A 25,533-nucleotide genomic window follows, 5' to 3' on the forward strand; every position below is an offset into this window, starting at 1 on the left:
GTCCAAAAATGCTATTGACTTCTCCGTTTCTTCTTCATGCGTGAATTTTATATTGCCGGTATTGTCTATGGTGTTGAGATGGTCGGTGAGTTGTTGAGTGTGTCCCCTCTTCACTTTTTCTAGTATGTCATCCACGTAACGTTTCCAGAGTGTTGGCCTGTATTCTGCTGGTATTGTAGTGAGTGCTTTCTGCTCCAGAAACGCGGTGAACGCATTCAAAGAGCAATGAGGAAACACAACATTAACACACCTGTCAAACCACACACAACACTCCGTCAGATCCTGGTTCATCCCAAAGACAGAATACATCCAGACAGCAGATGCAACACCATATATGAGATTCCATGCCAATTATGCAATAAAACTTACATCGGGGAGACAGGAAGGAGTTTCAACACAAGAAAAAATGAACATAAGAAAGAGTGCGAAAAGGAGACAGCTACAAGACAAACCCGAACAATAAAAGAAAAGGCACAACAGGAAAATTATAAGTCAGCCATAACAGATCACTGTAAAAGGGAAAATCATATTATGGACTGGGGGAATGCCAGAGTCATCCGCACAGAAGATAACAAACATCAGCGCTGGATCAGGGAGGCCATGGAGATCCGTAAGCGAAGCCCGAGGACCATCAACCGGGATGAGGGAGCATACATGCTCTCCCACACCTGGAGTGCCATCTTGCAGGGGACAAACAGACAGTAGAAGGCGTGACCGACCTGTCAATCCAGACAGGAAGGCCACGCCTTCAGAAACATCAGCTGATAAAAGATGCGTCACCAATTAACATCCGGTGACACTCTGAGGAAGACGACAGTCGTACGTCGAAACATGTCAGGTAAACAAACCCAAAAACTAGATGTCTGATAAAAAAGAAAAAAAAAAACTAACTATATATATATATATATATATATATATATATATATATATATATGTATGTATGTATATATATATATGTATATGTGTGTGTGTGTGTGTATGGATGGATAAGAAACCGCAATGCTGTGTCTGCTTTTTCTTTCAGTACTTTTTTTATTACAAAAGCAGACACATTTAATAAAATATGACAGTTTAATCAACTGAAACTTGTACAAAAACTTTTAATATTATTATAAAACCGACCGTGCAGGAACAGGCGTCACCACAGACGGTCCTCGGCATTTCACTGCCTCTTTGATTATGTCCTGGCGGCCGTCTAAATACCACAAGCAGTTTGTAATGTTCATTACTACATTTGTTCCTTCAGTTTGGCCAGTATGTCTAGATAGACAAGGTCCTTCTCTCTGGATGTCTTTTATAATTTCGTTGTGTCATTCGTTCTTTTTATTTGCTACAGACACAGTTTTTAATTCTGTCCAGCCAACCTGCATTAGTTCCGTAAACGCTTTTTTTTTGTTCAGTTCCGTTCTCATTGAGTACGTTTACATCAGGGCTTTGAACCAGAATTTTTTTCCTGTTGGTTCGTTCCGAACAGAAACGGAATTTTAACGTTTCCGGTTTTGGGTTCCACTATTAAATAGATGTTCCCGAACCGGTTAGAACAAAAAAATTTCATTCCCGGAACGGTTAATTACGTTCCCTGTCAGCTGTTTAACAAATGGCTATAAAATTATGTCTCTGTCTCATCCAGCTTATGCCAAATGTAGGCTAATTCTATTACAACCTTCATTAAATAAGACAAGAAATAATTCAAAACAATTATTATTTCAAATGTTGGCGATTTGGATTCTCAGTACGTCTTCCCATCTACACAAACAGAAAAAGTGCCAAAAATGAAAGAGAATTTGTTTAGTGTGTTACCAAAGGCTAGTCAGGCCCTATGCATTGATAGGCTAACAGAGGTTAACGTCATTTAATGTTCGCGAGCCTCTCATTAACGTGGACAAATATATTGATATCGTGTTTGAAATTGACGTTTTTGAATAACGACAGACTGCAATATTTACCTCTTATTTAAGATGTGGAGACGTGATAGTAGTCCACCCTCCCGCTCTCTCCATTCGGTCAGCGAACGTCACACAGGAAGTGAACCCCAGCGGGTCATAGAAACTTGCGCAGGAGAAGAATGACTTTTTTATTTGTAGGCTACGGAAACTTTGAGGAACGAAATAAAAACCGGTATTAACCGGTTACCATTATTTTTAATAAGCGTTTCTGTTCCGGAACATAAAAAATAATAAAGTTTCTGGTTTCGTTTCTGTTCCATGTGAAATAGAAAAAGTTCCCGGTTTTCGTTTTCGTTCCTTGAACCAGTTCAAAGCCCTGGTTTACATGCACATCCAAATCGAGCTACTGTCGGTAATCGAGCAAAGAGTCCCAGCAGGGGTGGCAGAGAAATCCAATCCTACATGCACACAAGGAAATCGAGCTATTGTGTGAGGTGCATTGTGCACCCAAGCCACAGGTGGCGCTACACGCCCCATCGTGTTGGTACACTTCCGGTTGTCGTCATGAAGAAGAGCTATTCAAGAGCAGTGTTGCCAGATACTGCTGACGTTTTCCAGCCCAAAACATGTTCAAATCCGCCAAAATGCACTTAAAACCGCCCAATCTGGCAACACTGGCAGTTCCGTGTTCACAAGTTCCGTGCTCAAGCTGTTAGGCTTGCTCTAACAGACTGTATGGCTATAAACTGTCCTGCGCAGACCACTGTTTTGTAAGACAACTTATTTTGCACCATTGTATATTTTTCTAAAGTCCATTTTTTGCTTACAAAAAATTTTTTTTTTTTTTGCTTACAATTTAACTTGTGTCTTAATAAACACACAAAAAGTTCAATTGTTTTGTTTTTATTGACATTCTTCAGATGTTGGACATATATATATGTGGCAGATCACAGAATCCAGGGACACATGTCGGCCCGGGGGCATTTTGAGTTATTGACAGATTCAGAAAGTCCAGTTTCTAAGCTTTCCAGTGATGCCTTCCATGTGGAGATCTGACAATATTTGAAGAATGTGTGGCCTTTTGAAAGTGCATACCTCTTAAAACAGAAAAGGGAGAAAATCGCCCTCAAAGTTTTCCATCTCAGCTACTCTGGGTGCAGGGCGGGCACATAATGGTGCTCATTTGCATGACATTAAGGAAAGCCCTACTAGCTAGCATGATGCTACTTTCATGTAAACAAAGATCACCACGTCAATTTTCCTTCCATGCAAAGTATGCCCAACACAATTATGAAGTACAAAAATAAGTCCTAAAGTATACTTTAACGTTTTGTGGTTGAAAAATTACTCACACCGTAAGAAAGAAAGATAGCACGATGATGACACAACTAACACAACACTAGTTTCATGTAAAGCCTCGGTCACAACCGGCCGTACCGTATGTGCTCCTACGGCTGGTCTACATGCAAGAAACGCACGGAGAGCGCGCGTGTGATGTGCTGATTTTCGAGCCGCAGACCGGCCGCAGAGGTTCTTTGTCATGTCAAACAAACTCTACGGGCGCTTACGGTTTTTTCAGGTTGCAAGACAAACTTACGGCCAACGTGCGTCTTTCTCCATGAACAAAAAAAAAAAACGCAGCGATTTGGGAAACGCCAAAAATCACACGGCCAAAAAATCGTACGTCCGGTTGTGACCTAGGCTTAACCAAACCACAACACTCTCCGTTACATGCAAAAATAACCACACAGCCTTAGATTAATAAACTCACCCCATCCGAAAGAGAAACGGCGCCTTGCACACACCAATGCTTCCGATGGAATGTAATCCTAGAACGGTCCGTGTATCATCCGATCATTCAAGTATTCCATTCAATCTGGAAAACGAGGTTGCGTTTTTTTTTTTTTTTTGCTAGAAATGGTGATCTCCGATGTAAATACCGTGTGTCTGTTTGCTTCGCGGTGTTTCAGCCCCTCTGCGCTCTGTTTAGTAACTCATTCCATAGTGAAATCACACGCCTGTATGCAGTTAAGTAGCCATGCGCTCAGCTCGTATCATACAGCTGATTCGCGAAAAAAAAAACAAATGACTTAAATCATGTGAATGGCCCATATGGTAATTTACCCACACCCCCCAGCAGGCTACAGTCCTGACAAAAACGAGACAATTTGCAACAAAAAGTGTATGCTTTTCCAACAAAACAATCTATTATCTGAAATACTGATTGCATTCTTCAAGATCTCAACTTGCACATGATGGAAAAAAACAAAAATCACAAATTTCGAAAAAAAATGCTTCTTTTGCGATTATCTCGGATTCGTTTCGGCCGACATGTGTCCCTGGATTCGGTGAGGGGTCACATATATATATATATATATACACACACACACACACACACACACACACACACACACAAATACAATGACTTGTTTATGTACACAATTCACAGCTATGCAACAGCTGTACAGATGTATTTGGTGATACAGTAAGTGAGCTAAATTTTAACAGTGCAAACAATGCCACAAAAAGAAAAGATTCATGCCGTTGTCATGATTCGTTGTCATGCCGACCGAGGCTGTTGTGTTTCCCGCTTGTGGTCTCGTCACTCGTCACTTCCGGAAGGGGCAGTGCTGAAGTAGGCAGCTCGACTACGTATCTCGATAGGGTTTACATGCACTAAGTAGCTCGGCAGAAATCGCATAATCTAGATCGCGTAGCTCGATTCCGGGAAATCACGTTCGGTTCAATTTCAGCCGAATTAAGGTGTATACATGGCATTTTGAACTTCGATTTCAGTCGAGCAACGGCAGAAATTCGATTCTCTCTATGTGCATGTAAACGCACTCATTTTGAATAGATCTATTAGGTTCTCCTACAGATCTGTCAGGGTCATTAACAAAGTAGGTAATGAATTTCGCATAACAAAACTCAAAAGCTGTTTGTAACGTCTCGGACGGATCAAGATAAAACGAATTTTCCAGTAACGGTTTGTGATGGTCCGACACACGGACTTTTTGTAGTTCTAAATCGACCGTTAGGCCTAGTTCGGATGAGATTACACTATTAAAATGATCACCGAGTGATTTTGTTTTTCTGAATCTTTACTATTTTGTTGTTCGCTAGAATACCATTTTGCGACTTCACACTTAAACAAATGTTTGAAAACTCCGGATCTGCTTCCTTCATGGTGGCTGACATTTCTTTGTGCCGCACGGCGCATGCGCAGAGCTGATTCGATTCTATATTCTGCGCGGAATGCGTAAATGTCAAGTTCGATTTTAGATTTACGAACCCGAAAAAAAATGTCGAAAAACCGACGTTAAAAAAAAAATTTCAACCGCACAAACGGCACTCACCCGGCCGGTGGACCGGAAACAGAACATTTTTTAATAATGGCCTGATCATCAGAGGGTCTACCGTTGGCAATTTATAATAGTCATTATTGACCTTGACTTTAGGCATATTAAAGTTTGGTCTATAGTCACTGGATTTATCGAGATCCGTTACTATTAATAAGATTTAATTGACACGAAATGTGGTGAATCATTCAGAAAAAACTCGCCTTCGTGCCTACGGCGCTCAAACTTGTCTCCCTCCGAGCTACTCGCAGAGAGGGAGAATCTCCCTCTTTGCAATTTCCCAAGTTGGAGCCTCTGTATAACTTGTGCAACATACATGTACTGTACGGTACATGCGTGCATTTTCACTGATAAAACGTAAAAGGCTAATTAAATAATCAGATGAACTGAGATTAAATCTTATACCGCTAACTTAAACACTTGTGTACAAGTTACACGTCTTAATCTAAATTCAGGTAAACAACGAGTATTGGCGTTTTGTATCCAAATGAGATCTGTGTTCTCGCTTCTTGAAGGCCGAACTTGTAGCCGATTGTTTTGACTTTCTGTTCTCCGTTCATTCGCTTCTTCCACGTAACGGCGAGATATTGTTGCTGAGGCAAGCATATCCAGCAGAGGAATCAGACGGCTGGTCCACTCGTTCTCCATACTGAGTACTCCGCCATTACTGCTCAGCTCAGGCAATTACTAAAACCTGCGATGGGACAGGATGTCACCGGTTTTAGCAACAACCACAGGGAGGTCACTGCCCAAGCGATAATATGCCACGTCCCGTTCCGTCCCGGGTTTTAGCAACAACCCTCGGCTCACACTCCGGGAGAACTGGTGCAACTGTGAACTTCCTTTCCTTTTCTTGTAGTTTTCTTTTCCTTTAATTGTTGGTACTGCACCCTCTTTCAATACGGGCTTATAGCCAACGCTCCTCAACAGATCAGAGGTCTCGTACGAGTCTTCAGTAAAACGTCCAGAGCAGAGAGACCACTTCGTAGGCGCCTAATGTGCTCGCAAAACGCGTCCAAATCTTTGCAGTCTGAACATTCTTGGGCCACGAATGCAACGTAAATCCACCTTCTGTCATGTTGCTGCACCCGCCAGCAACACATCTACATGGCATGGCGATAAATTGGCTCAAAATGGAAGCTCGAAGTTGCAGTGTTTTAGTATCGCGGAAATGCCGATGAGACCGATAGACTTCCTGTCAAGGTCATTCACTCAGACCGCTACCTACAGTGGCATGCAAAAGTTTGGGCACCCTTACTTAAAATGTCTGTTACTGTGAATAGTTAAGCGAGCAGAAGATGAACGGATCACCAAAAGGCATAAAGGTAAAGATGAGACATTTCAGCATTTTCTAATGAGATTTGTGTATTTTTTTTTGTACAAATGGAGAGTGAAAAAAGAAAAGGAACACCATGTGAAAGTTTGGGCACCCCGAGACATTTGAGTTCTCGGGTAACTTTTATCAAGGTTCCAGACCTTAATTAGCTTACTGAGCTGTGGCTTGTTCAAATTCTTCATTAGGAAAGGTCAGAGCTGTATAAATTCTCTGACTCCTCAAACTTTGTCCCTAAAATCAACAGCCATGGGCTCCTCTAAGCAACTCCCTCGCATTCTGAATAATAAAATAATTGACGCTCACGAAGCAGGAGAAGGCTACAAGAACATAGCAAAGTGTTTTCAGGTAGCCGTTTCCTCAAATTGAAATGGCAGTTAACAGGAACAGTGGAGATCAAGGTGAGGTCTGGAAGATGAAGAAAACTTTCTGAAAGAACTGCTCGTTGGATTGCTAGAAAGGCGAATAAAACCCCTTGTTTGACTGCAAAAGACCTTCAGAAAGATTTAGCAGACCCTGGAGTGGTGGTGCACGGTTCTACTATGCAGCGACACCTGAACAAATATGACCTTCATGGAAGAGTCATCAGAAGAAAACCGTTCCTGCATCCTAGCCACAAAATTCAGCGTCTGAAGTTTACAAATGAACATCTAAATAAGCCCGATGCATTATGGAAACAAGTCCTGTGGACTGATGAAATCAAAATAGAACTTTTTGGCCACGATGTGCAAAGGTATGTTTGGAGAAAAAAGGGGGCCAAACTCCAGGAAAAGAACACCTCTCCAACTCTGAAGCATGGGTGTGGATCGATCATGCTTTGGGGTTGTGTTGCAGCCAGTGGCACAGGGCACGTTTCATTGGTCGAGGGAAGCATGGATTCGAATAAATACCAGCAAATTCTGGAAGCGAGCATCACACTGTCTGTAAAAATGTTGAAGTTAAAAAGAGGATCCAAAACACACCTGAAAATCTACAATGGAATCCCTCAAGAGGCCCAAGCTGAAGGTTTTGCCCTGGCCCTCACAGTCCCCTGACCTAAACATCATTCAAAATCTGTGGATAGATCTCAAAAGAGCAGCGCATGCAAGGCAGCCCAGGAAACTTGTCGAACTGGAAGCCTTTTGCAAGGACGAATGTGTGAAAATCCCCCAGGTAAGAACTGAAAGATTATTAGCTGGCTACAAAAAGTGTTTACAAGCTGTGATACTTGCCAAAGGGGGCGTTACTAGGTACTAACCATGCAGGGTGCCCAAACTTTTGCTTCAGGCCCTTTTCCTTTTTTGTCATTTTGAAAATGTAAAAGATGAAGAAAAAATTTTTTTTTGGATTAAAATATAGAGTCATCTTTAAAGGAACAGTCCACCGTACTTCCATAATGAAATATGTTCTTCTCTGAATTGAGACGAGCTGATCCGTACCTCTCCGAGCTTTGCGCGACCTCCCAGTCAGTCAGACGCGCTGTTACTCCTGTTAGCAATGTAGCTAGGCTCAGTATGGCCAATGGTATTTTTGGGGGCTGTAGTTAGATGCGACCAAACTCTTCCACGTTTTTCCTGTTTTCATAGGTTTATATGACCAGTGACATGAAACAAAGTTCAGTTACACAAATTGAAACGTGGCGATTTTCTATGCTATGGAAAGTCGCCATGTTTCAATTTTTTTAACTGAACTTTGTTTCAGGGTGGCACGGTGGTGTACTGGTTAGCGCTGTCGCCTCACAGCAAGAAGGTCCGGGTTCGAGCCCCGTGGCCGGCGAGGGCCTTTCTGTGTGGAGTTTGCATGTTCTCCCCGTGTCCGCGTGGGTTTCCTCCGGGTGCTCCGGTTTCCCCCACAGTCCAAAGACATGCAGGTTAGGTTAACTGGTGACTCTAAATTGACCGTAGGTGTGAATGGTTGTCTGTGTCTATGTGTCAGCCCTGTGATGACCTGGCGACTTGTCCAGGGTGTACCCCGCCTTTCGCCCGTAGTCAGCTGGGATAGGCTCCAGCTTGCCTGCGACCCTGTAGAACAGGATAAAGCGGCTAGAGATAATGAGAACTTTGTTTCATGTCACTGGTCATATAAACCTATGTAAACAGGAAAAATGTGGAAGAGTTTGGTCGCATCTAACTACAGCCCCAAAAAATACCATTGGCCATGCTGAGCCTAGCTACATTGCTAACAGGAGTAACAGCGCGTCTGACTGACTGGGAGGTCGCGCAAAGCTCGGAGAGGTACGGATCAGCTCGTCTCAATTCAGAGAAGAACATATTTCATTATTGAAGTACGGTGGACTGTTCCTTTAACTTTACACCTTTTGGAGATCATTTCATCTTCAACTTGCTTAACTGTTCACAGTAACAGCAGTTTTGACCAGGGGTGCCCAAACTTTTGCATACCACCGTATATGAATAATTTTAATCGTAAAAATGACTGTTAGATTTATTGTTCACGCTTAAAACTATTCCTGTGCCATTCTTGAGCTCTCAAGGCATTTATAAACAAAAAGTGAGGCCGCGGTTCTGCGTATCTCCTTTAAGGTTTTGCCGAAGGAGGCGAGTTCAAATCCCAGTTCCTTAACCTTTTAACACAGGCTCACAGGGAAAGTCGGACCTTCGTTGTGTTTCCCAGTCCTGTGTTTTCATTGCGCGCAAACTGGCGAGCCTTAGAAATGGTCGATAATCTTGGGTAATAATGTACGGTGAGTTAGTTGGCTCGTAAAGTGCATTTAATGCAGATTAACACAAGTTGCGATCCAAAGTTTCAGTTATGTCCTTGCATTAAAAGTATAGCGTGTTATGAATTGAGTTTTGGTAATGCAGTCCCTTCATGTCGCATGATGGACACTACGACTTCAACAGCTGGAATTTACTGAAAGCTCAGACTTGATGGTGTGTAAAGGAACAAACCGTAAAATTTCTTTCTAATTGTAACAGATCCTCACGATGACAATAAGATCGGTATAGATGGCATTCAGCAGTTCTGTGACGATCTCGGGCTCGACCCAGCCAGTATAAGCGTGCTCCTAATAGCGTGGAAGTTTCGCGCCGCGACACAGTGCGAGTTCTCCAAACAAGAATTCATGGACGGAATGAGCGAACAAGGGTAAGTTCTTAAGTAATTACAAAGTACACTCGGCAATGCGTTATGTGTCTGTCTGTTAAAGGTTAAGTCCTGTGGCAGTGAGTTGGAACAACCCAGTAATTCCATGGTAAGACTCAAAAACACTAAATGTGCAATGGGAGCTACTGTGCCTGCAGTTAGCGAGTGTGTTTGTGTGCGAATGACAAAAAATAACAGCATGAATTGCATAATATGCAGAGTCAGGGTAGAAAACAATATGTAAATAAGGATTTTGGGTGATAAACATCCTCAGTAGAATACTCTCGACTCTTCACAAAGGTCCTGTTTAACTACTTTTGATGCGTGGTGAATTAGTGTTATTCTGGTAGTTTTCAGAAAACTAAGATGTAATTTATGTACAACCCCGATTCCAAAAAAGTTGGGACAAAGTACAAATTGTAAATAAAAACGGAATGCGATAATTTACAAATCTTAGAACATAGACAACATATCAAACGTCGAAAGTGAGACATTTTGAAATTTCAAATGAGCCAATATTTGGCATGAAATTTCATGACAGCAACACATCTCAAGAAAGTTGGGACAAGGGCAATAAGAGGCTGGAAAAGTTAAAGGTGCAAAAAAGGAACAGCTGGCGGACCAAATTGCAACTCATTAGGTCAATTGGCAATAGGTCATTAACATGACTGGGTATAAAAAGAGCATCTTGGAGTGGCAGCGGCTCTCAGAAGTAAAGATGGGAAGAGGATCACCAATCCCCCTAATTCTGCTCCGACAAATAGTGGAGCAATATCAGAAAGGAGTTCGACAGTGTAAAATTGCAAAGAGTTTGAACATATCATCATCTACAGTGCAGAATATCATCAAAAGATTCAGAGAATCTGGAAGAATCTGTGCGTAAGGGTCAAGGCCAGAAAACCATACTGGGTGCCTGTGATCTTCGGGCCCTTAGACAGCACTGCATCACATACAGGCATGCTTCTGTATTGGAAATCACAAAATGGGCTCAGGAATATTTCCAGAGAACGTTATCTGTGAACACAATTCACCGTGCCATCCGCCGTTGCCAGCTAAAACTCTATAGTTCAAAGAAGAAGCCGTATGTAAACATGATCCAGAAGCGCAGACGTCTTCTCTGGGCCAAGGCTCATTTAAAATGGACTGTGGCAAAGTGGAAAACTGTTCTGTGGTCAGACGAATCAAAATTTGAAGTTCTTTATGGAAATCAGGGACGCCGTGTCATTCGGACTAAAGAGAAGGACGACCCAAGTTGTTATCATCGCTCAGTTCAGAAGCCTGCATCTCTGATGGTATGGGGTTGCATTAGTGCGTGTGGCATGGGCAGCTTACACATCTGGAAAGACACCATCAATGCTGAAAGGTATATCCAGGTTCTAGAGCAACATATGCTCCCATCCAGATGACGTCTCTTTCAGGGAAGACCTTGCATTTTCCAACATGACAATGCCAAACCACATACGGCATCAATTACAGCATCATGGCTGCGTAGAAGAAGGGTCCGGGTACTGAACTGGCCAGCCTGCAGTCCAGATCTTTCACCCATAGAAAACATTTGGCGCATCATAAAACGGAAGATACGACAAAAAAGACAGTTGAGCAACTAGAATCCTACATTAGACAAGAATGGGTTAACAACTTGAGCAACTTGTCTCCTCAGTCCCCAGACGTTTACAGACTGTTGTAAAGAGAAAAGGGGATGTCTCACAGTGGTAAACATGGCCTTGTCCCAACTTTTTTGAGATGTGTTGTTGTCATGAAATTTAAAATCACCTAATTTTTCTCTTTAAATGATACATTTTCTCAGTTTAAACATTTGATGTGTCATCTATGTTCTATTCTGAATAAAATATGGACCTTTGAAACTTCCACATCATTGCATTCCGTTTTTATTTACAATTTGTACTTTGTCCCAACTATTTTGGAATCGGGGTTGTAAACCTTCTCATTATTCAAACTTGGTAAATGCTATAATCGGTCTTCAGTGACCAGAACAAAGCTTCTGAGAAATTATTGCTTTTCAGTTGCGTTAATTTGCGCATGTAGTCACCACATGAATCGATTTGTTTTGAAAGAACACCACCCTGGATGTGGCACTTTTACCAACTGTATATTCATTAAAGGAATAATCCAGAGTAATATGCTTTCTCTGTCTATTTTCGCATTATTGGGAGTGCATACGTTGAGTTGCTACCACAATCACGTCAATCGGATGTGTTTTGAGACCGTTCGTTTTTTGCGATTTCAACCGGAAAGTGCTAACACGGCAGTGCGAGGGGCATGTCTTTTCGCCGATACAAAATGCTAGTTTTAAAACCATTACAAAGCTCGAAACAACATGACAGCTCTGTGGAAGTGAGTAAAGGGTTCCTACAAACAAAACAGTGTCCCTAGCTTTGCAAGTGCACGTACAGATTGTGTAGAAGAGTAAATACAAAGCCAGTACCTTACCTGAAGTAGTTGTTCTCCAGACGCCATCTTCAGGGGAAAGTCCGTAAATGCCGAGTGCAGAGCCCATCCCTCTGGAAATGCACAATTTCGTAGCATTTTACGGAAACACGGTCTATTTTTTAGGTCGAAATTGAAAGGAAATTGCGTGCAAAAACATTACAGTCCAAGCGGGTTGGAATTTTGAATGTGAGGTCATGTGATGTCTCGCGAGAAGCCTAGGGAAGTTCTCCATCCCCGTGAAGCACCGTGCATCCTCTCTTGGAACATCTGGCTCGTCACGGTGTAGAAGGTCCCACTCTTGGCAACAGAGGCACTCCTTTTCGGTGGCCATGGGCTCACCAGTTCCCAGCAACTCTAGGCTGCGTTGCAACCATCTCCGCCTGCTGAAGATCTCTCGCTCTCCTTCGTTGTTGTTCTTCTGGTTCGAATAAATACGGGCGGCCGTCGAATTCGAACTCAGCAAAATCCAATTTGTAGAGATCCTCTGCCATCTTGCTAGTTGCCTTCTGTACCGCACAATCATTACTGTATGCCGTACATTCACGTGTAGAGAACTTCTTCCGGCAACAACATGTCTCGCGAGACATCACATGACCTCCCATTCAAAATCGCAAAAAACGCACTGGCTCAAAACACATCCGATTGACGCGATTGTGGTAGCAACTCAATGTATGCACTCCCAATAATGCGAAAATGGACCTAGAAAGCATATCACTCCGGATTATTCCTTTAAGGTAAATACACCCACGAGTAAAAAGCCATGCCATTTGGCTCATATGGAAGACACAACCATGTGTAGACTCTATTAGTACATCAGCTTGGAGGATGGTCAAAGTAAAAAGTATGTGAACCCTTTGGAATTATCTGGTTTTCTGCATGACTTGGGAATAAAAAGTGATCTGATCTTCATCCAAGTCACAGGTACTGATCTACACAATGAGCTTAAGCCAATAATGCGCACACAATTCTACTTTTTTACGACTTTATTATACATACAAATGCATTCAACATTCACAGTAGTGGTGGAAAAAGGAAGTGAACCATTGGATTTAAAAACTGGTTGACCCTCCTTTGGCAGCAGTGACCTCACCCAGGCGTAGAGCTGTCCCAAACGATTATTCTTTAAACGATTATTTTTTCGATTATTCGACTATTTTCGTCTCGTCTTCATCCGCTTTATCCGGAGCTGGGTCACAGAGGCAGCAGTCTGAGCATGGAAGCCCAAACTTCCCTTTCCCCAGACACCTCGGCCAGCTCCTTGGGAAGAACACCGAGGCATTCCCAGGCCAGCTGAGAGACATAGTCCCTCCAGCGTGTCCTGGGTCTTCCCCGGGGCCTCCTCCTGAGGGGACATGCCTGGAACACCTCCCCAGGGAGGCATCCAGGAGGCATCTGAAAGAGATGCCCAAGCCACCTCAGCTGATTCCTCTCTATGTGGAGGAGCAGCGGCTCTACTCCGAGCTCCTCCCGAGTGACTGTGCTTCTCACCCTATCTCTAAGGGAGCGCCCAGCCACCCTGCGAAGGAAACTCATTTCAGCCACTTGTATCCGCAATCTTGTTCTTTCGGTCATTACCCACAGCTCATGACCATAGGTGAGAGTCAGAACGTAGATAGACCAGTAAATCGAGAGCTTCGCCTTTTGGCTCAGCTCCTTCACCATGACGGACCGGTAAAGCGACCGCATCACTGCGGAGGCTGCACCGATCCACCTGTCGATCTCACACTCTATCCTTCCCTCACTCGTGAGCAAGATCCCGAGATACTTAAACTCCTCCACTTGAGGCAGGACTTCTCCACCAACCTGGAGAGGGCAAGCCACCCTTTTCCGGTCGAGAACCATGGCCTCGGACTTGGAGGTGCTGATTCTCATGCCAGCCGCTTCACACTCGACTGCAAACCGCCCCAGTGTATGCTGAAGGTCCTGGTTTGAAGAAGCCAACAGGATCTCATCATCCGCAAAAAGCAGAGATGAAATCCTGTGGTTCCCAAACAGGATTCCTTCCGGCCCCTGGCTGTGCCTAGAAATTCTGTCCATAAAAATTATGAACAGAACCGGTGACAAAGGGTAGCCCTGCCGGAGTCCAACATGCACTAGGAACAGGTCTGACTTACTGCTGGCAATGCGAACCAGACTCCTGCTCCGTTCGTACAGGGACCGGACAGCCCTTAGCAAAGAGCCCCGAACCCCATACTCCCGAAGTACCCCCCACAGAATACCACGAGGGACACGGTCGAATGCCTTCTCCAGATCCACAAAGCACATGTGGACTGGTTGGGCAAACTCCCATGAACCCTCGAGCACCCTATGAAGGGTATAGAGCTGGTCCAGTGTCCCACGACCAGGACGAAAACCGCATTGTGCAATTTTGATTAACCTAATAATTTTATTGCAATTACTTTCCAGTTAGTTATTTTAATATAACAATTTGCCCCGTCCAACACACACACACAAACCCCTCTGACATGTTAACATTTCAATATTTATTAAAACATTTCTTAAACACCACACCGAGCATTATTCTTTAACAAAACACTCTCCAAACTCAAAAAGCAAGAACTTTTGGTGAGATTTTGGATGTGACGTTTTTGAGGGCAGCTTTCACTTTCTCGGTGATGGCCAAATACTACTTCTCCATTAAATCCATGAAGTGATGCCTGGAGCGAAGTGCATACTCTGGGTGAAATGTTTTTATCATGTCACGGAAGCCTTCACCTTCCACAGTGGAGATGGGTCTCATGTCCTTTACAATCATCTGTCAGTAAGGTCTGCAGCCATCTTGCTGTGTTGATATGCCATGCACCTATTCAGAGATACTGGTCCTCAAATTCAGTCGGATTTCTATCTCTAGGATTAAGTTAATAATCGCTGCGATATTTTTTACTGAATAAATTGCTTCAGTAGGCCTATCGGCGCTAAAAGATGGAATGATTTCAAAACTAGAGAAACATTATCATCACTGGTGAAGGGAGCTCATAGTTAGGCTTGCATCAGTGAGCAAGGAAGCTACATTCTGTGAAAATAGTTGTAAACGATAATTTGGCTCACTCACTCACGGAATAAGTAAACGGAAAGAAAACAAACGGCTAAAACGGCGTTATTAACGTCAGCTACAGTAGCAGTGCAGAATTTAGTACGATATAAAAAAAATTACACAAATCAATGGATTGACTGTGGTAACGTTTCCAGGCTTGGGTGGAGAAGAGGCAAAGAAAGTAAACAGAACTTACGGAGTTTTGCTGCCATCTTGACTCGCTGCACCAGGGTGTTTCCTCTTCATGTGCTCGTGCATGACTGTCGTGCTAGAGTGATATGCCAGATGCACTTTGCAGAGTCTGCAGACGACCCCACTGTTGGTGTCAAGATTAAAGTATTCCCAAACTTTGGAGGACCGTGTGCGAGCCGTTTTTGCCACGTGTTGCTCCACACGCTCCGTTGTACTGCTGGTAGACGCAGCCATGTTGCTCAAGTAGGTTACACAGACGTAAACTATTCGTGTAATCGATTACGTCAACGCGTCGTCCCAGCCCTCGCTCTGCGTTTTGTATGCAGTTAAACCAAAGATGATTGATATATAAACGGTCCTATTTGAAAGTTCCGGTTTTGTTATATGAACATTTACCCTGTGTGGTTTTACACGACATGTCGACGCTAAAATTCCACGTCGAATCATTTTGTCGATTACGTCAGATGATCGTCCCAGCCCTACCCAGGCGCTTCCTGTAACTGCGGATCAGACCTGCAGATCGAATTTTAGCCCATTCTTCCCTGCAGAACTGCCTTAACTCTTCCATATTCTTGGGCTGTCTTCTGTTTATGGCTGTCTTCAAGTCATTCCACAGCATCTCAATAGGGCTGAGATCTGGGCTCGGACTAGGCCATTCCAAAAGGCGTATTTTGTTCTTCTGAAACCATTGTGCTGTGGATTTGCTGCGATTTTTAGGGTCTCATTGTCCTGTTACATCACCCAGCCTCTTCTGAGCTTCAGTTGACGGACAGACACCCTCACATTTATCCTGGAGAATTTGTTGATAAATTTGGGAATTCATTTTCCCCTCAATGATGGCAAACTGTCGAGGCCCTGTCGCAGCAAAGCAGGCCCAAATCATGATGTTCCCTCCACTGTAGGGACGATGTTTTGATGTTGATATCCAGTGCCCTTTTTACGTCAAATGGAGTTCTGCTTGTTCCTCCCAAATACAGTGGTGCTTGAAAGTTTAGAATTGTCTATATTTCTGCATAAATATGACCTAAAACATCAGATTTTCACACAAGTCCTAAAAGTAGATAAAGAGAACCCAGTTAAACAAATGAGACAAAAATATTATACTTGGTCATTTATTTATGGAGGAAAATGATCCAATATTACAAATGTGAGTGGCAAAAGTATGTGAACCTCTAGGATCAGCAGTTAATTTGAAGGTGAAATTAGAGTCAGGTGTGAGTGGGCACCCGGTTTTATTTCAAGAACAGGGATCTATCAAAGTCTGATCTTCACAACACATGTTTGTGGAAGTGTATCATGGCACAAACGAAGGAGATTTCTGAGAACCTCAGAAAAAGTGTTGTTGATGCTCATCAGGCTGGAAAAGGTTACAAAACCATCTCTAAAGAGTTTGGACTCCACCCATCCACAGTCAGACAGCTTGTGTACAAGTGGAGGAAATTCGAGACCATTTGTTACCCTCCCCAGGAGTGGTCGACCAACAAAGATCACTTCAAGAGCAAGGCATGTAATAGTCGACGAGGTCACAAAGGATCCTAGGGTAACTTCTAAGCAATTGAAGGCCTCTCTCACATTAGCCAATGTTCATGAGTCCACCATCAGGAGAACCCTGAGCAACAATGGTGAGCATGGCAGGGTTGCAAGGAGAAAGCCACTGCTCTCCAAAAAGAACATTGCTGCTCATCTGCGGTTTGCTAAAGATCACGTGGACAAGCCAGAAGGCTATTGGAAAAATGTTTTGTGGATGGATGAGACCAAAATAGAACTTTTTCGTTTAAATGAGAAGTGTCATGTTTGGAGAAAGGAAAACATTGCATTCCAGCATAATAACCTTATCCCATCTGTGAAACATGGTGGTGGTAGTATCATGGTTTGGGCCTGTTTTGCTGTATCTGGGCCAGGACGGCTTGCCATCATTGATGGATCAATGAATTCTGAATTATACCAGCGAATTCTAAAGAAAAACGTCAGGACATCTGTCCATGAACTGAATCTCAAGAAAAGGTGGGTCATGCAGCAAGACAACGACCCTAAGCACACAAGTCGTTCTACCACAGAATGGTTAAAGAAGAATAAAGTGAATGTTTTGGAATGGCCAAGTCAAAGTCCTGACCTTAATCCAATCGAAATGTTGTGGAAGGACCTGAAGTGAGCAGTTCATGTGAGGAAACCCAACGACATCCCAGAGTTGAAGCTGTTCTGTATGGAGGAACGGGCTAAAATTCCTCCAAGCCGGTGTGCAGGACTGATCAACAGTTACCGCAAACGTTTAGTTGCAGTTATTGCTGCACAAGGGGGTCACACCAGATACTGAAAGCAAAGGCTCACATACTTTTGCCACTCACAGATATAATATTGGATCGTTTGTCTCAATAAATAAATGACCAAGTATTATAATTTTGTCTCACTTGTTTAACTGGGTTCTCTTTATCTACTTTTAGGTTTTAGGTCATATTTATGCAGGAATATAGGAAATTCTAAAAGCTTCACAAACTTTCAAGCACCACTGTAGTTCAATTTTGGTTTCATCACTCCACAAAACATTTTCCCAGTACCATTTTGGAGTGTCCAAGTGCTCTTTTGCAAAATTCAGGCGTGCAGCACTGTTCTTTTTTTGAAAGCAACAGCTTCCTTCTTGGTGTCCTGCCATGGACAACTTTCTTGTTCAATGTTTTGCGTATTGTTGAGTCATGAACAGAGATGTTATCCAGTTCTAACGACATCAAGTCTTTCGCGGTCACTCTAAGGTTCTTCTGTACCTCATTAATGATTTTGCGTTGTGCTCTTGGGGTCATCTTGGCGGGGCACCCACTTCTAGGCAGAGTAGGCACAATACCTAATCGTCTCCATTTATAGACAACTTGCCTGACAGCAGACTGATGAATACCTAAAATCTTTGAGATGACTTTGTAACCCGTTCCAGCCTTATGTAAGTTAACAATTCTTGATCTTAGGTCTTCAGATGGCTCTTTTGTGTGAGGCATGATTCCCATCTGGATGTGCTTCTTGTCAAAAGTTCAAACTCGGGCGTTTTTATCAATCAAAGTAATTCTAGGCCACACCTCTGAACTCGTTTCATTAAATAGACCCCAGGTAGGTGTGCTAAATTCTGACTGCGATGAGCTTTGTAAAACGTCATTAGCTTAGGGGTTCACTTACTTTTTCACAGTTTGAATGATTTATTCAATATGGTCAAACATTCTTTGAAAATCTGTGTATCGTTAGTTATAGGAGACGGTCTTCGTTCATGATTATGACTTGCATGAAGATATGACCAGGTTTTATATGGGAATTAGACATAAATGTAGAAAATTCCAAGGGGTTCACAACCTTTTTTTTTTTTTTTTTTTTTTACTTTGACTGTATTTTCAGCAGTTTGACATCTTGCAGATATTTTTATATTAATTCTGCAAATAAACATTCTTCCTGTTTTTTTTTTTTTTTTTTAAAGATGTGACAGCATAGAGAAGCTTAAAGCACAGTTGCCTAAAATGGAGCAGGAGTTAAAGGACCAAGGCAAATTTAAAGATTTCTATCAGTTTACTTTCAACTTTGCAAAGAATCCCGGACAGAAAGGCTTGGGTACGTCTCACTTCGCTTTTTCTCTTCTGTGGACTTGCTATGCTTTTATTTATTTTTTTTTTGATGATTTTTTTTTTTTTAAATCCAGATTTAGAAATGGCAATTGCCTACTGGAATTTAGTATTGGCAGGACGTTTCAAATTCCTCGAGCTGTGGAACAAATTTTTAGTGGTAAGTGTGCAATAATAATCACCTCTTCACACCAGTCTGAGAGATTAGATTTTTACTTGTCTGTGACTCTCACACACAAACCACGCCTCCTTTATTGAGACTGACAGATTTATAGGCCACGCCTCCTCCTCGAGTGTGACTGACAGATTTATAGGCCACGCCTCCTCCTCGAGTGTGATTGACAGATTTACAGGCCACGCCTCCTCCTCGAGTGTGACTGACAGATTTACAGGCCACGCCTCCTCCTCGAGTGTGACTGACAGATTTACAGGCCACGCCGCCTCCTCGAGTGTGACTGACAGATTGATAGGCCACGCCTCCTCCTCGAGTGTGACTGGACAGATTTACAGGCCACGCCTCCTCCTCAAGTGTGACAGATTAATAGGCCACGCCTCCTCCAGTGTGACTGACAGATTTATAGGCCACGCCTCCTCCTCAAGTGTAACAGATTTATAGGCCACGCCTCCTCCAGTGTGACTGACAGATTTATAGGCCACGCCTCCTCCTCGAGTGTGACAGATTTATAGGCCACGCCTTCTCCTCGAGTGTGACAGATTTACAGGCCACGCCTCCTCCTCGAGTGTGACAGATTTACAGGCCATGCTGCCTCCTCGAGTGTGACTGACAGATTTATAGGCCACGCCTCCTCCTCGAGTGTGACTGACAGATTTATAGGCCACGCCTCCTCCTCCAGTGTGACTGACAGATTTATAGGCCACGCCTCCTCCTCGAGTGCGACAGATTTATAGGCCACGCCTCCTCCTCGAGTGTGACAGATTTACAGGCCACGCCGCCTCCTCGAGTGTTACTGACAGATTTATAGGCCACGCCTCCTCCTCGAGTGTGACTGACAGATTTACAGGCCACGCCGCCTCCTCGAGTGTTACTGACAGATTTATAGGCCACGCCTCCTCCTCGAGTGTGACTGACAGATTTATAGGCCACGCCTCCTCCTCGAGTGTGACTGACAGATTTATAGGCCACGCCTCCTCCTCCAGTGTGACTGACAGATTTATAGGCCACGCTGCCTCCTCCAGTGTGACTGACAGATTTATAGGCCACGCCTCCTCCTCGAGTGTGACAGATTTATAGGCCACGCCTCCTCCTTGAGTGTGACAGATTTATAGGCCATGCCTCCTCCTCGAGTGTGACTGACAGACTTATAGGCCACGCCTCCTCCCCGAGTGTGATGGAGATTTATACAGTGCCTTGAAAGTATTCATACCCCTTGAACTTTTCACATTTTTCACCTTACAACCACAAACTTAAGTTTTTTATTGAGATTTTATGTGATAGACCAACACAGAGTAGCACATAATTGTGAAGTGAAATGAAAATGAGAAATGGTCTTCAAAATTTTAAACAAATAAAAATCTGAAAAATGTGGTGTGCATTAGTATTCAGCCCCCTGTCCTCTGATACCTCTAGATACAATCCAGTGCAATCAATTGCCTTCAGAAGTCATCTAATTAGTTAATAGAGTCCTACTGTGTGTAATTTACTCTCAGCATAAATACACTTGTTCTGTGAAGGCCTCAGTGGTTTGTTAGAGAACACTGAAGAACAAACAGCATCATGAAGACCAAAGAACTCACCAGACAGGTCAGGGATAAAGTTCTGGAGAAGTTTAAAGCAGGTTTAGGTTATAAAAAAAATATCCCAAGCTCTGAACATCTCAAGAAGCGCTGTTCAATCCATCATTCAAAAATGGAAAAAGTATGGCACAACTGCAAACCTACCAAGACATGGCTGTCCACCTAAACTGACAGAGCGAGCAAGGAGAGCACTGGTCAGAGAAGCAGCCAAGAGGCCCATGATCACTCTGGAGGAGCTGCAGAAATCCACAGCTCAGGTGGGAGAATCTGTCCACAGGACAACTAGAAGTCGTACACTCCACAAATCTGGCCTTTTTGGAAGAGTGGCAAGAAGAAAGCCATTGTTGAAAGACAGGCATAAGAAGCCATGTAGGGGACACAGCAAACATGTGGAAGAAGGTGCTTTGGTCAGATGAGACCAAAGTTGAACTTTTTGGCCTAAATGCAAAGCGCTACTGTATGTGTGGCGGAAACCTAACACTGCTCATCACCCTGCACACACCATCCCCACTGTGAAACATGGTGGTGGCAGCATCATGCTATGGGGATGCTTTTCTTCAGCAGGGACAGAGAAGCTGGTCAGAGTTGATGGGAAGATGGATGGAGCTAAATACAGGGCAATCCTGGAAGAAAACCTGTTGGAGGCTGCAAAAGACTTGAGACTGGGAAGGAGATTCACCTTCCAGCAAGACAATGACCCTAAACATACAGCCAGAGCTACAATGGAATGGTTTAGATCAAGGAATATTCATGTGTTAGAATGGCCCAGTCCAGACCTAAATCCCATTGAGCATCTGTGGCAAGACTTGAAAATTGCTGTTCACAGACGCTCTGCATCCAATCTGGCTGAGCTTGAGCTATTTTGCAAAGAAGAATGGGCAAAAATTTCAGTGTCTAGATGTGCAAAGCTGGTAGAGACATACCGCAAAAGACTTGCAGCTGTAATTGCAGCAAAAGGTGGCTCTACAAAGTATTGACGCAGGGGGGCTGAATACTAATGCACACCACATTTTTCAGATTTTTATTTGTTTAAAATTTTGAAGACCATTTATCATTTTCGTTTCACTTCACAATTATGTGCTACTCTGTGTTGGTCTATCACATAAAATCTCAATAAAAAACTTTTAAGTTGGTGGTTGTAAGGTGGAAAAATGTGAAAAAGTTCAAGGGGTATGAATACTTTTTCAAGGCACTGTAGGCCACGCCTCCTCCTCCAGTGTGATTGACAGATGTATTGGCCACGCCTCCTCCTTTAGTGTGACTGACAGATGAAATGGCCACGCCTCTTCCTTTAGTGTGACTGACAGATGTATTGGCCACGCCTCCTCCTTTAGTGTAACTGAGATTTATAGGCCTCACCTCCTCCTTTAGTGTTATTGACAGATGTATTGGCCACGCCTCCTACCTTAGTGTGACTGACAGATGTACTGGCCACGCCTCCTCCTTTAGTGTGACTGAGATTTCTAGGCCTCACCGCCTCATTTAGTGTGATTGACAGATGTATTGGCCATGCCTCCTCCTTTAGTGTAACTGAGATTTATAGGCCACGCCTCCTCCTTTAGTGTGACTGACGGATGTACTGGCCACGCCTCCTCCTTTAGTGTAACTGAGATTTCTAGGCCACGCCTCCACATTTAGTGTGACTGACAGATGTACTGGCCACGCCTCCTCCTTTAGTGTGACTGAGATTTCTAGGCCACGCCAGCACCTTTAGTGTGACTGACAGATGTACTGGCCACGCCTCCTCCTTGAGTGTGACTGAGATTTCTAGGCCTCGCCTCCTCCTTTAGTGTGATTGACAGATGTATAGGCCTCGCCTCCTCCTTTAGTGTGATTGACAGATGTTTGGCCATGCCTCCTCCTTTAGTGTGATTGACAGATGTATTGGCCACGCCTCCTCCTTTAGTGTAACTGAGATTTATAGGCCATGCCTCCTCCTTTAGTGTGACTGACGGTTGTATTGGCCACGCCTCCTCCTTTAGTGTGACTGAGATTTCTAAGCCTCGCCTCCTCCTTTAGTGTGATTGACAGATGTATTGGCCATGCCTCCTTTAGTGTGACTGACAGATGTATAGGCCTCGCCTCCTCCTTTAGTGTGATTGACAGATGTATTGGCCACGCCTCCTCCTTTAGTGTAACTGAGATTTATAGGCCACGCCTCCTCCTTTAGTGTGACTGACAGATGTATTGGCCACGCCTCCTCCTTTAGTGTAACTGAGATTTATAGGCCTCGCCTCCTCCTTTAGTGTGATTGACAGATGTATTGGCCATGCCTCCTTTAGTGTGACTGACGGATGTATTGGCCACGCCTCCTCCTTTAGTGTGACTGACAGATGTATTGGCCACGCCTCCTCTGATTGTGATTGTGCAGATGTATTGGCCACGCCTCCTCCTTTAGTGTGACTGAGATTTATAGGCCTCGCCTCCTCCTTGAGTGTGATTGACAGATGTATTGGCCACGCCTCCTTCAGTGTGACTGAGATTAATAGGCCATGCCGCCTCCTTCAGTGTGACTGAGAGATTAATAGGCCGCACCTCTTCCTTCAGCATGCCTGACTGTTTTATCGGCCACGGCTCCTCCTTCAGTGTGACAGAGATTTATCGGCATGCTTCTTCCTTTAGCGTGCCTGCCTGATTTATAGGCCACGCCTCCTCCTTCAATGTGACAGATTGATAGGCCACGCCTCCTCCTTCCGTGTGACTGACTGATTTATAGGCCACGCTTCCTTCACTCATTAAACCCACTCAACCCTTCCTCGTCTGAACATTTCTGTTTGAAATTTCTTTCTTCCTGCAGGAGCATCACAAGAGATCCATACCCAAAGACACCTGGAACCTCTTGTTAGACTTCAGCACCATGATAACCGACGACATGTCCAACTATGACGAGGAAGGTCAGTAACTACACGCTTTTACCTTCTGATGTTTGGTCATTGATGAGAACGTTATAAATTCACGTTAATGGCTCTTTCCCTATATTCACACTAGCAAGCTGCAAAGTATCAGGCAGCTTCTCGTTTTATATACACGTGCACGGCCGCAACAAAACGGCACACTGTTTGACGTTTCTCAAGTCTGTGCAAATAAGGTTTGATGCAGTAAAGCGACAAATGGGAATGATCCGAGTCGTGATGGACTTCTAGTCCCAATCAGATGCCACCTGTTTATATCCATTACATTATCTGTTTTGTTCCAGATCCATACAGTACTGCGCTTGATGATTGTAACCTGTCTCTCACGTCTTGTGTTCTAGGAGCATGGCCGGTCCTTATTGATGATTTCGTCGAGTTCGCTCGGCCATACATCGGGACCAAAAGCACGGCAGTCTAGGGGACTTTTAACATCCCGCCGAAGGCCGTCCCGACCTCACGCACACCTCCGACTCGTGGAGGACAGAACTGAGATCTACATTGCCTTTTCCGACCCTCAGGATCAAGACGCTCGTGTACAGCAAAGACATTTCAGAGACGCGTCTCCTCTTCGTCATCCAGCAGTGGTTTGGGCTTTTTTTTTTTTTTTTCTTTCTCCCCCCCAACCTCAATTTTTCAATTTGGATGTGTGTGCCACGTCTGTGTCAGCTGAATCTGGATCAAGCTCCAGGACACCTCTTTTTTTTTTTTTCCTTCTCCTCCTTCCCATCCTTCACCCGGGCAGGATCAAAATCACAATGGACGTGCTATCTTCATCCTTAGCCAGGGTGGGGCTGGGGGAGGCCTCAACCTTCATTAGTTAGTAAATCTTAATTTTAATACTCCACGTTCATTCCTGCTTTGAATCTTTTGTCTTTTGTTTTTTTTTTTTAAATTAAAACAGTGGAAATGCAGAGCTTTGATTGTATCCTTTTTTTAAGGGACAAAACACAAGGATCAGACACCCTGTTTTTTTTTTTTTTGTTTGTTTGTTTTTTTTATTGTGACATTGTATTTTTCTGTAGCTGTTTAATAATTTCACTTTGCTTGTTTGGTTTTGATTAAACGTAATAAGTATATTCGGTATGTTCTGCAATTCTAAAGTAATGGAGTGACTGTTTTACATTACTTTGATGAATTAAACAGTAATTTATTGTAGAACTTCTTAATTTATTTATTTTAACTTTATACCACCAAGCTGATAAGATATGTGCTTCAATATGTTTTCACTGAGGCTTGTTGGCATTTCCCAACTTCATTCAGGGAATGAAATCAAAGAAGGGCAGTGTTGAGTTTTTCAAGCTACCATTATTTTCTACCGCTTTTAAATTCTCCACAGTGATCACTGGACCAACTTGCTCAACATTAGCACTAGAAAAGTCTCTTGGCTATGCTTTAGAGCAGTGTTTTTCTCAAAGTGGTGCCAGAAGTTAATACAGTGGGGCAAAAAAGTATTTAGTCAGTCACCAATTGTGCAAGTGCTCCCACTTAAAAAGATGAGAGAGGCCTGTAATTTTCATCATCAGTACACTTCAACTATGAGAGACAGAATGAGAAAAAAAAATCCAGAAAATCACATTGTCTGATTTTTAAAGAATTTATTTGCAAATTATGGTGGAAAATAAGTATTTGGTCAATAACAAAAGTTCATCTCAATACTTTGTTATATACCCTTTGTTGGCAATGACAGAGGTCAAACGTTTTCTCCAAGTCTTCACAAGGTTTTCACACACTGTTGCTGGTATTTTGGCCCATTCCTCCATGCAGATCTCCTCTAGAGCAGTGATGTTTTGGGGCTGTCGCTGGGCAACACGGACTTTCAACTCCCTCCAAAGATTTTTTTATGGGGTTGAGATCTGGAGACTGGCTAGGCCACTCCAGGACCTTGAAATGCTTCTTACGAAGCCACTCCTTCGTTGCCCGGGCGGTGTGTTTGGGAT

General features: G+C 43.4%; 1 protein-coding gene across 1 annotated transcript in view; it reads left to right on the plus strand.

Moving 5' to 3' along the window:
• The window catches only part of dcun1d1 (DCN1, defective in cullin neddylation 1, domain containing 1 (S. cerevisiae)), a 46,391-nt gene extending 21,637 nt beyond the window's left edge, over positions 1-24,754 (plus strand). The window contains exons 3-7 of the mRNA XM_060921496.1: positions 9,494-9,662; positions 18,788-18,918; positions 19,007-19,089; positions 23,482-23,578; positions 23,938-24,754. Coding sequence (XP_060777479.1) covers positions 9,494-9,662; positions 18,788-18,918; positions 19,007-19,089; positions 23,482-23,578; positions 23,938-24,014 — 557 coding nt within the window. The 3' untranslated portion in view covers positions 24,015-24,754. The remainder of the gene's footprint in view (positions 1-9,493; positions 9,663-18,787; positions 18,919-19,006; positions 19,090-23,481; positions 23,579-23,937) is intronic.
• Positions 24,755-25,533: the final 779 nt, after the last annotated feature.

The sequence above is a fragment of the Neoarius graeffei genome, chromosome 1 (genome assembly GCF_027579695.1).
Source record: "Neoarius graeffei isolate fNeoGra1 chromosome 1, fNeoGra1.pri, whole genome shotgun sequence".
NCBI lineage: Eukaryota > Metazoa > Chordata > Actinopteri > Siluriformes > Ariidae > Neoarius > Neoarius graeffei.